Source organism: Bubalus kerabau, chromosome 6 (assembly GCF_029407905.1).
Source record: "Bubalus kerabau isolate K-KA32 ecotype Philippines breed swamp buffalo chromosome 6, PCC_UOA_SB_1v2, whole genome shotgun sequence".
NCBI classification, from domain to species: Eukaryota; Metazoa; Chordata; class Mammalia; order Artiodactyla; family Bovidae; genus Bubalus; species Bubalus kerabau.
This window is the reverse complement of record NC_073629.1, coordinates 86,581,254-86,593,786: the sequence shown is the minus strand read 5'-3', so window position 1 is coordinate 86,593,786 and position 12,533 is coordinate 86,581,254. Positions and strand designations below refer to the sequence as shown.

The following is a 12,533-nucleotide window of genomic DNA, read 5'->3' as shown; positions in this document are numbered from 1 at the left end:
TTTTCATCCTCCCCAAAAGATACCCATTCCTGCCTCCCCTCCAATGCCAGCTCCAGGTAACCAGTAATCTACTGTTTATCTCTGTGGATTTGCTTATTACAGACATTTCATATTTGTGGAATCATACCATATGTGGCCTTTTGTAGTTGAATTCTTTCATTTTGCATAGTTTTTAAAAGTTGTTGATTTTCAGTTTGTTCAGTTTTTTTGCTGTTAAGATAGAGCTCCTTACAAGCTGGGCTGGAAACTAACTTGCACTTTTAGTTAGTAATATCCAGTGATATTAATCAGGAGAAGGCAATAGCACCCACTCCAGTACTCTTGCCTGGAAAATCCCATGGATGGAGGAGCCTGGTAGGCTGCAGTCCATGGGGTTGCTAAGAGTCGGACCTGACTGAGAGACTTCACTTTCACTTTCATGCATTGGAGAAGGAAATGGCAACCCACTCCAGTGTTCTTGCCTGGAGAATCCCAGGAATGGGGGAGCCTGGTGGGCTGCCGTCTATGGAGTCGCACAGAGTCGGACACGACTGAAGTGACTTAGCAGCAGTAGCAGTGATATTAATCACTTAAAAATAGTCCTATGAGCCTATATTTTTAAAGTTATCATGCTGGCATTCAGAACAGAAATTGAGATTAATTGAAATTAGTTGTTTTTGGGTAATGGGATTTAGGAGGGCAGCAGGTAGTAGAGCATTATTTTTAATTTAACACCATTCCTATCATTTGCATTTTTAAAAAATATGTATGTATATATACCTTTAATAAAATATTTTCTAGAAACAGAATTCTAAAGACAGTCATTAGCATAAAAGGATATTTAAAAATTTTAGGCAGACTGTAATTTCTTAAATCTATTGCTTTTTCTTCATATGTTTTTTAAGGATGTGCTGTATATTACTTTAATGTGAATAGTTTCTAAATTATCAAAAAAAATAATTCATATTATCTCTTAGAGAGTTGCATAATAAACATTTATTGATCTATAATCTTGTACCTTTAAAAATTTACTATTTGTTTTTTGAGACATAGTGTTAGAGTGTACATTTTTTTTAAAAGAAAAGCTTTTAGAAGCTTTAGTAACATTTCAAAATGACAGCTGTTGAGTAGATAGAAATTTTCTTTTTTAAAAGTTAAAGAATTTTTTAAACTCATATTTAAAAAATTTAAAAAGAAATTTTGATTTTTAACAACAGGGAGGTGTTCATTCGACTGCAACATGAAAATAAGATGCTTCGATTACAGCAGGAAGGCACTGAGAATGAGCGTATTGAGGAACTGCAGGAGCAGCTGGAGCAGAAGCACCGCAAGATGAATGAGCTGGAAACCGAGCAGAGGTGACTGATGCACTCCTTCCTAGTCAATGATCATAGCCATTTAATTACCTGGCCACAGAATCATGACTCACAAAAGTGGAAGATGTCATTGTAGTTCAAATCATTAGGATTTGTGCAAGTTTCAGTTTTTGTTTTTTTCATCTCTCACTATCCATTATTTTTAGCAGACTTTGTTAAGCAGATTGCTTATTCTTGAATTTCATTCATATGTCTTCACAAATGACAGAATATTTAACAAATGGATAAATGGCAATAAATGGTTTTCAACTGGAGTCCGGTGCACAGATGGTACATAGATTGTGGAATCAAATTTGAATGCCACCTTTACTTAACCGGGCATTTACTTAAATTCACACTTAGTATCCCAGATATAAATTGGAGATGGCACCTATTTGCAGGTTGTAATGAAGATTACAGGTAATGTGTTTAAAACAGATGGTGTACTTATTTGATACCAGTGAGGTGCTTAAAATTTATAAATATTTTTAAAAAATTATGTTTAGGTGGCGCTTGGGCTTTCCTGGTGGCTCATTGGTAAAGAACCCACCTGCCAATGTGGGAGATGCGGAATCGAACCTTGGGTCGGGAAGCTCTCTTGGAGAAGGAATGGCTACCCACTCTAGTATTCTTGACTGGGAAGTCTCATGAACAGAGGAGCCTGGCAGGGCCACATTTCATGGGGTTGCGAAGAGTCAGACACAATGTAGTGACTATACTACAACACCAACATGTGGTGCTTACTAGTGAGCTTCTAAGCTCTTTTTGATATTAACTCCCTGAAATTCTTATAACTCTATGAAGTAGTAAGTGTGATAATCTCATTTTATGAACAGGAAACCGAGGGTGCAAGGACGTTAAGAAACTTGCCCGAATCACACAGCTAGTGAGTTCTGGACCCTGCCTTTGAACCTTCTGTCAGTCAGACTTCAGAGTCTGTGCTGTTGCCACTGTTGCTATCCTGCCTCTACAAATAGCATACTGGCAGTAAAAGTATTTGGATTTGTTGGACATACCTTTATTGGATCTGAGAGATCACTAGGAATTTTAGACACTTGCACCTTGTCTGTCAACCTGTGTATGTACTATTATATCAACTGTAGTTAAAAGAATAATAGCATTTTAGCTTCTTGAAGAGACTATTGAAAGTGAAATTCGCTCAGTCATGTCCAACTCTTTGTGACCCCATGTGCTATACAGTCCATGGAATTCTCCAGGCCAGAATACTGGAGTGGGTAGCCTTTCCCTACTCCAGGGGATCTTTCCAACTCAGGGATCGAACCCAGGTCTCCTGCATTGCAGGCAGATTCTTTACCAGCTGAGCCACAAGGGAAACCCGAAGAGACCATTAAATATTGCTAGTTTATATAATTCAGTATCAGCACTGGAGATGCTAAGTTTGAGCTTTTAATACAGGAAGGTAGACATGTGAATAGGTAATGATTATGTAATATATATAACAGTGGAAATATGTAGTATTATAGTGGGCAGGGGATGTTTTGTCATATACATATATATGAAGAGAAAGACAGATACTAATTGTCTTGCTGGTAACTTCAGTAGAGGTAATGATTAAGCAAGGTTTTAAAGAATGAGATTTTGCCAAGTTAAAAAGCTACACTCGTTGCTAGTGCCAGGCTCTTTAACGTCATGAAAAAATGGTTGGAAAAATGGTGGCCTTCCTTTTCTTGCAAAACCCTAGGAAATCTGAAACAAGAAACAGAAACCTAGTTTCCATTCATTAAAAATACAACTGAAGGAAAACTGAGCTAGTTTTCTAATTTTTATTCCAGTGAGTTCACTGCAGAAATGTTATGCTTTTTAAACTAACTCATTAAGGTACTTTAAACTTTTAAATGTGTGCATATATGCTTTTAGGATAAAAATATCTTTTTTAAAAGAATATTTCCTTGAAAGTAGTTTACTGTACCATATATTATATCTAGCCACAGGTAGTTTTTCAGCTTTGGTTGTTGCTATTAAATGCACACTCTGTGAGTTAAATTGCATAATGCACCTGGCTTCCCTGGAGGCTCAGCAGATAAAGAATCCGCCGGCAATGTAGGAGAAGTGGGATTGATCCCTGGGTGCGGAAGATCACCTGGCGGGGAGCCTGGCAACCCTCTCTAGTTTTCTTGCCTGGAGAATCCCAATGGACAGAGGAGCCTGGCAGACTATAGTCCATAGGGTCACAAAGAGTTGGACACAATTGAAGCAATTTAGCACACATGCACGAATCCTTAAGTACTTTGACTTTCAGTACAAATAAACACATGTAACCCATCTTATAATAGGCTGAGCAAAGAACGAATCCGAGAGTTGCAGCAGCAGATTGAGGACCTCCAGAAGTCTTTACAAGAACAAGGCTCCAAGTCTGAAGGTGAAAGTGTAAGTAACTTAAAAATTATGATACTTCTGTTGTGGATGGACTCTCTGTAATTGGTCCTGATGCCCAAATTAATCTTATATTTGAAAATGCTACCCTTATCATTGGGGGGTGCCCTTAAATACTGTATATATCTGCATAACAGATGCAGTGACTTTGCCAATTTGAAGCCTATAAATCAGTAATATGGGTTGGAAAGTGATTTGTATCTGCTGTTCTTCAACAGCTACCCCTTAGATTCATGTAATTCCTGATTGATAGCATGCTACAATTGAACCTTCACAGTAGTGCTGGGATCCCAACAGGACTGGCCTGAGAAAAACCCTAATAAGAGTAATTAGCAGTCAGAATTGAGGAAAAGAGAGAGTGAGAAAGCGATTTCTACCAAAAGAGCACTCAGGAAATAGTAGATCACACCAGCCTCCAAAAAAAAAAAAGGACAGAAATCTTAAAGCAGTCTTGAAGTACATTGCCCCTTAATTCTTCCCTCCTTTCCTACAGACTCATGGCCTTGCCATTTCTAATGGTTTTTATGGTCAATAATTGTGAGGGTATAGAGATAAGAGAACCTAAAAGAGATCATACAGTGTAACTGAGTAGACATAGCAATGTTTCCCTAGTTTGATTTCTGTGCAGAGAAAAAAAGAAGTAATAATTGAGGGAGAATGTATTTAACTAAAACAACAACAACAAAAAGGAAGGGTGTGTTAGGTAGATTTTGATTGGATAGAATGTTAGGTGACATACCTGTATTGATGGGGGAGAAAACTATGGAGTGAGAGTAAATAAGATGAAAAGGAAGATTGAAAGGGTTGTTTCCTTTCTGTCTTTTATATGCTTTATATGATTTTCTCTTTCTTCCCTGGGGGCTTGGAAAATAGAAATTGTCTCATGCATGGCGGCATCTCATATGTGCATATATACGGTATTGTACCTCTCTAATACAAATTTTGTTAAGCCACAGTAGAGATTATTTTTAAAATGGGATCATTTTGGGGTAGTACATTTTGGATCGCAGTGTTTTAAAGATTTTAAATTTATCACTATAAAAAAATTTATTGGAGAGCTTTCCTGGTGGTCCAGTGGCTAAGACGCCACATTTCCACTGCAAAGGGCATAGGTTCAGTTCCTGGTCAGGAAGTTAAGACCCTGCATGATGTGTGGTTCGGCCAAAAACAAACAAACAAAAATAATTGATATCAAAAATACATTTCAGATTATATATTTCAGACTTTTCAATCTATTTGGTAGATGATTCAGAACTACTATTGCCACTTAAATTCCTATTCTTTTAAACAGAAAATTTTGTGTTTAAAATTTTTTTTTAACAAAATCCAGTTGCTTCATTTTGATGTTATCATTAGAAGTGTTTGCATTTAATGGTAAGGTTTTATTATAGAGATGATATAGTTTTTTAAGTCTGTTCTTCAGTGAAGGCCTAAAATCTTAAATTTTATATTTTAGATGGATAATTCTTTAGATGTTTAAATGTTTGATACTCCTCAGTATATCACATTCAGCTTGCATTTGCTATTTTTCTTCAAGTTCAAATTTTACTTTCATTGTATTTAGAAATATGAAGCATTTTTCTTTCTACTCTTGCACTAGTCCTAATTTAATTTTCTGTTCTCTTTCCTGTCTTCTTTGAAGTAAAAATATACTTAAAATTTTATGTTTTGAAAGTATGTTATTAGAAATAAAATTTTAAAAACATTATTTTATATAATCCATCTTCAAAAGGAGGTAAAGAGATTTTGATGTCTGAAAAACTTACCTTTGTCACAATAGTTATCTTACAGCAACTTTTTCTAATTTTTATAGTCCAGCAAACTAAAGCAGAAGTTGGAAGCTCATATGTAAGTAAAACTGATACTTCATTTCAAATGTGAGAGGGGAAGGATTTTACTTTAAAAGGTTATTAATACCCTTTTCTGATTTTGTTTATAAAAAGTAAAAACCCTGATGCAAACGAATGTTCAGCACTGTCACCAAAATGTGAAAAGAAAAACATGGTAAAAGATTCAGCCTGCCTGCTCGTGATCCCAAACTTCTATATTTTTCAATTGCTAGTGTCATTTGAAGAATTTACAAAACAGACAACTGTCATAACTAGGTTATGTGGAAAGGAAAAGTGAAAGTGTTAGTCTCTCGGTCATGTCCAACTCTTTGTGACCCCATTGTAGCCCGCCAGGCAATGTGGGGTGTTTAACCTGTAAAATATTTATTTTAACTTTCTTAGGAAAGTTAAGGTGGCTGGGGAAAAAAAAAACTAAAATTTTTGCCATTCACCACGTGTCAGGCAGTTTGCATCCTCACAACCAACCCTTAGAATACTTGCCAGGGATTATTACCATTTCACAGATAAGGAAATTATGAATCAGAAAGTGACTTGTCCATAGTCCACAGATGTTATATGGCAGAAAGCAGTTTTCATTCTTAGGTCTCTCTGGCTCCAAACCTCCATGCTCTTTCCATTACTTAGGGAAAAACTAACAGAGGTCCATGAAGAACTACAGAAGAAACAAGAGCTCATTGAAGACCTCCAGCCAGATGTAAACCAGAACGGTGGGTATTTGTAAAAACCTGAATCAGACTTTATCTAAAGACTTGCCTTTTTAGTTGAAGGATGCTAGAACTGTGTATATAAGTCTTTGGGCAATGCAAAGATAAATACGTTGCAAATAAAAATCATTGATAATTTTCAATGATTTAAGTAATTAATAAATGATTATATCTTAAAGCAAAAAGTAAATCTATAAAATGAACTGAATGATATATAGGAGTATCAAACATTGTAAAATATAATAGAATTAGTAATTTGGAGGTGTAAATAAAATTTGTAATCAGATTAAAATGAGCTTCAAATATGTAGAAAGAACATTTTACTTTGTGATGGTTGTGCTTAAATTATAAGCTGTATTTGCTCATTGAAATACTTGCTAGAAAGGAGAAAAATAGGTTGGGAATGCAGATTATTGATATTTTTGAGAAAAAATAATACAAAATAAACAGGGATGTCTTGGGTATAGTTCAAAAGTTTTAGAGAATTCACTATAAAGAAGGAATAAAAGATTTCTCTCTTAAGTTCTCTTTATCAGTCTTTAGAAAATACATGTACTCTTTTTATGTGAGGAGGGAGTATTTCAAATTGGTCATGTCTCTTTTATTTCAACAATAGTACAAAAGATCAATGAGCTTGAAGCTGCTCTTCAGAAGAAAGATGAAGATATGAAAGCAATGGAGGAAAGATACAAAATGTACTTAGAGAAAGCAAGAAATGTGAGTGGCTTGTCTTCCAGCATTTTGGTCTTTGTGACTTGGGTTCTAATGGGGTCCATACCCCCCTTCATAGATCTATGTCACATTGCTTCGCTCCTTACCACCCTGCCTTGTCAGTCAGGTCCCTATTTGCAAGGCAGACATATTAGCAGTATTTTAAGGCTCTGCATAAAATTCTCTTCTTTTATTCAGTAAATAGAAACAGGTACAATAACTGCACATGACTTCATAGGGACAGTTTAAATGTTGCAGTAACCTCACTGGAGAAAATGACTACTGTAAGTAACGTAATCTTTAGCTCTTACAGTTAACATTTGCCTTTATGAAAACTGAGCTTTGAAAACGTGTTTAACTTGTTTTAGCATTGTCTATATTAGACAACTAAAAACTGGTCTACTGTCCACCAGACTATTCTTTCCCTTATTTCATCAGATCAGATCAGATCAGTCACTCAGTCGTGTCCGACTCTTTGCGACCCCATGAATCGCAGCACGCCAGGCCTCCCTGTCCATCACCAGCTCCCGGAGTTCACTCAGACTCAAGTCCATTGAGTCAGTGATGCCATCCAGCTATCTCATCCTCTGGTCGTCCCCTTCTCCTCCTGCCCCCAATCCCTCCCAGCATCAGGGTCTTTTCCAATGAATCAGCTCTTCGCATGAGGTGGCCAAAGTACTGGAGTTTCAGCTTTAGCATCATGCCTTCCAAAGAAATCCCAGGCCTTATTTCATACTTTTTCTTAAATATTCGTAAGTACTGTTTTCATAAAATCTTTTACTTCCGTGAATATATTTTTTTCATTAACTGTAAGTATTTTCAAAGAATGTTATTGTACCTGCAGCAACAGGTAAACCCCATGACTTTAAGGCTTAACAAGGTAGGAGTTTACTTCTTGATCAGTGTGGGAGGGGCTCTACTCTGCGCAATCATGCAGAGTCCCAAGCTGACGGAGGCTCAGCCTTCTTCACTATGGAGTTCTCAGATTCACTTGACATTGTCCAGCTATGGATTGGGGAAGACAGCCAAGATTGCATGGGAGATACTCAGTGGATCAGGTGTAAACCACTTCCCTCTCATTTCATCGGGCAGAATTCAGGCACGTGGCTGCTCCCAACTTCTAGGGAGGCAGGCTTGTGAAACATCCAGGCAGACTGCCACAGTTCAGTGTCTCAGTTAAAAACAAAAGTATAAATGCTTTCAGTGAAAATATATTGTAAGGTTCCCAGAGACAACTGCTCATAACCTTTTGGTATATTTTCTTAACAGTGCATTTTTTTCAATGCCTATTATCTCTGTGATTGTTTACCATAATACAAACACACACTTGGTTTGTATGATCATATCACATGTGATTTGTGATCATATGATTTGTATTTTTAAACTTAATGTTCTCATGTTATATAGATATAATTTAATATTTAATGTTATGCTAAGTACTGGGAATGCAGCGGCAAAGAAGACACTTTGTATATGAAGCAGACTACAAAATAAAAGACTCGCTAGGTAATATTCTTTCAGTTGAGTGGATATATCATAGTTTACCTAGTCGACATCCTATTGTTGGAAAAATTTTGTTTCCATGTCTTTTTTTTTTTTGCTCCTAAAAATAAGGCTACAGGCAGCATATTTATATAGAAAGTTTTTCGCCTTATTTTGGTTTATTGTCTTAATCTCATTCCTAGGTTTATCTATCAAATAAAATTATTAGGTCAAAGTATAAGAACATTGTTAAGATGCTTGAAATGATATTCCAAAAGTATTATAACTACTTAGATGAAGCAGTGACAATGAATCCCATCTTCTTGCCATCATCAAATATTGTCATTTAAAAAACAGCTGCTTTTTTGGTAAATATGATTTTGTTTTTTACCCTTATGCTACTTCAGGGCAGAGGTTAAAGTAGTACCATATGTATATAATCGGAGAAGGCAATGGCACCCCACTCCAGTACTCTTGCCTGGAAAATCCCATGGATGGAGGAGCCTGGAAGGCTGCAGTCCATGGGGTTGCTGAGGGTCGGACACGACTGAGCGACTTCACTTTCACTTTTCACTTTCATGCATTGGAGAAGGAAACGGCAACCCACTCCAGTGTTCTTGCCTGGAGAGTCCCAGGGATGGGGGAGCCTGGTGGGCTGCCGTCTATGGGGTTGCACAGAGTCGGACACGACTGAAGCAACTTAGCAGCAGTAGCAGCAGCATGTGTATATAATAGAAAACTCAGAAAATATAAAAAAGTCACAACCATACTTTTAGCACTTAGAGGCAACAAACTATTAATGTGTTCTTTGTAATTGTGATTTGAACACTAATATGTCTGCTTTTATAATGTGTACTTCTATGGGAGTGTCCCCTGACTCTGGTGAACTGTTGTAGCCCCATCTGCCATAGTGCCTGCCGCATTTAGTGCTCAGTAAATTGTTTTGAATGAACCACAGTAATTTTTAGGGATTATTACCTTCTAGTCTTTTTTTTCTTAAGTTCTGTAAACATAGATGAAATTTTCTGAATTCATTAAATTTTCAGTTCAGTCACTTAGTCGTGTCCAATTCTTTGCAACCCCATGGACTGCAGCACACCAGGCTTCACTGTCCATCACCAACTCCTGGAGCTTGCTCAAACTCATGTCCATCAAGTCAGTGATGCCATCCAACCATCTCATCCTCTGTTGTCCCCTCCTCCTGCCTTCAGTCTTTCCCAGCATCAGGGTCTTTTCCAGTGAGTCAGTTCTTTGCATCAGGTGGCCAAATTATTGGAGTTGCAGTAAATTTTAAATCCTTTAAAATAGCTTTGTAATTAGATCAAACAAATGACCTTATTATTGGAAACTTGTTTTTGCTTGTAATTTACACCTGATATTTCTGAGTTGATTTTCCACCATAGTAGGAAAACACCTAGTAAACTAGGTGACCACCTAGTTTAGTCCACTCTGAGCAACATCTGATCAAACTTTGTTTTTACTCAACTTGTAGTAATTTACATAGCTATAATTGAGTACTCTAGAATTTACACACAAAATCAATACCTATTATATTGATCTTATGTATTGAATTACATTTAACTAGATAATGGTGATAAAAAAGATTATTGCTAAGAAATTTTTGTTACTCTTAACCGTGTATATTCAGCAGATTGTATAATTATTGAATTCATTTTAATTAAACTTTAAAAAAATTTTTAATTTATCTGATATAAGTCAGATAAATGTTTAAAAGGGTTATTTCAAGGCTTCAGTGCTCAAAGCTTTATAAAGCTAAGTAACTATTTCTGAGTACTGTGTCTTGAAGAAAGGAAATTTGATTTGGGGATGTGTATCTTCTTATTTTTAATATTGAATTTCTTTAGAATGTTATTTTTATTATTCTGCAGTTAACTCTTGGATCACTTTCTGGATAATGTTCCACTTTATTTACACTAATTTTATGGACTGTGTTCATATTTCAGTATTTGACAAAGTAAACATAAGAGATTTGTTTTGTTTTCTTTCCTTTAAACAGGTAATAAAAACTTTAGATCCCAAATTAAATCCAGCATCAGCTGAAATAATGCTACTTAGAAAGCAGTTGGCAGAGAAAGAGAGAAGAATTGAGATTCTGGAGGTAAAATTTCCATATGCATTTATGCCCTCTTAATTCTGTATAATCCTAATAATTAACTGCTGTCAGCATTTTCCATTAATGATTAAGTTTCACAAGAACTTAGAAGAGTAGCACATTTTAGCACTCAGTATGGTTATTACAGAGCATCTCACTAGCCCACAAGATGGGCCTTTCCAAGCTTGTGTACCCTGCCGCATTGTATGTCTCTCTGTCTGTAACAGCCAGTCATATAGCTAGTCCTTCTTTCTAGTAGAGTTCTGCTATCATGCTCCTTTTAAAATCAAAGGATGGATGAGAGTTCATTTTTTTAAAAAAGAAACAAAGCTCATCTGGCACCCTACTCCAGTACTCTTGCCTGGAAAATACCATGGATGGAGGAGCCTAGTAGGCTGCAGTCCATGGGGTCGCGAAGAGTCAGACACGACTGAGCGACTTCACTTTCACTTTTCACTTTCATGCATTGGAGAAGGAAATGGCAACCCACTCCAGTGTTCTTGCCTGGAGAATCCCAGGGACGGGGGAGCCTGGTGGGCTGCCGTCTATGGGGCGCACAGAGTCAGACACGACTGAATGACTTCACTTTCACTTTTCACTTTCATGCATTGGAGAAGGAAATGGCAACCCACCCCAGTGTTCTTGCCTGGAGAATCTCAGGGATGGGGGAGTCTGTTGGGCTGCCGTCTATGGGGTCGCACAGAGTTGGACACGACTGAAGCGACTTAGCAGCATCAGCAGCAGTACTCAGTTAACGAGATTCTTCTTCCCTTTTCTTTTCCCTGTAAGTCAACTAGGAAGGTTATGTTTTAGGGAAGTGTATTCATTTATCATTTTCTTTACATTATTTCTGATCCATTAGATAGAGTGTGGTAAAAATATTTAAAGACTTGAAGACTTTAATATCCAGCATGTACACCAGCGTTATGGTGGCACTTGCTATAAATGCTTGTCCGGCCATGTCAGGCATTGTAAAAAGCACTGCATAGAGGCCCTCTCGGGAGAAATACTATTCATTCTTCAGGATCTAGTTTGAATATCTCCTCTTTTATAAAGCTCTCCGTATATATCTTAGGCACAGTTAGTGATCTCTCCATAGTGACTCCATGTTCTTTGAACTCATGAATTCATTCCATAATAGCATCTTTCTTTATGACGTGTTAGAGTGTCTTGAGGACAGGGGCTATATCTTATATCTCTGTACCCACAGCATTCAGTATCACATCAATCAGAGGCCAAGGTTACAGCTTTAGTGTTAATATATGTTAAAGTTATCACCTTCCTCTCTAATTGTCAGTCTGTTCATCCGTAAAATAATGGGACTTGAACTGAATGATTGCTGAACTCTAAGTTGCTCTGATTCTTCACTTCCCAGTGAAAGCCCATGAGCCGAGTACACCAGTGTCGTTGCCTGACATGCAGCTCCCTAACAGCTGTGATGATAAAACCATGCCTCTAATACAGGGCTGTGAGGAAATCTTCAGTTAAGACCCTGCATATGGACTTTTAATTTATGGATGCCTATCTGTATACACACTGCAGAAGTAAAGAGCAGAAAGCTAGTGTTTATAGCAGAGGTTATTCTGTCTGCATTCTCCTTGGGCAGTCCTCCTGGAGTGCATGTGATCCAGAAGAGCATCTTACCTCCTTTGTTTCCTGTATGCTTTTTGTTTCATGAGCATCTGTAGGAACATTCAGATATTTTAGATTATAACATTTTATGTGAGTCAACTATACCGGGTGCTCAACAAAATTACAAAATCCGCTGTACTAGAATAGTTAAGAAATGCATGTCAGTCTCTAGGCAAACAGATAGGGCCACAGCCAGTCTAGTATACAGTCACCAAGGATTGAGACAGAACAATTGATGCTTAAGCTTTACAGGAAATTTTAAAAGATTTTTCGGGTTATTTTTCCCCACATCCCTTTTCTCCTTAGTTTTGAC

At 37.1% G+C, this 12,533-nt stretch overlaps 1 protein-coding gene across 4 annotated transcripts in view; it reads left to right on the top strand.

The window, feature by feature from the left end:
- HOOK1 (hook microtubule tethering protein 1) overlaps positions 1–12,533 on the top strand; it is a 73,644-nt gene that overhangs the window by 55,186 nt on the left and 5,925 nt on the right. For all 4 annotated transcript variants that reach the window (XM_055585677.1, XM_055585678.1, XM_055585679.1 and 1 more), the window contains 6 exons: positions 1,197–1,337; positions 3,629–3,722; positions 5,542–5,576; positions 6,203–6,285; positions 6,899–6,999; positions 10,493–10,594. In XM_055585677.1, the coding sequence (XP_055441652.1) occupies positions 1,197–1,337; positions 3,629–3,722; positions 5,542–5,576; positions 6,203–6,285; positions 6,899–6,999; positions 10,493–10,594 (556 nt within the window). The remainder of the gene's footprint in view (positions 1–1,196; positions 1,338–3,628; positions 3,723–5,541; positions 5,577–6,202; positions 6,286–6,898; positions 7,000–10,492; positions 10,595–12,533) is intronic.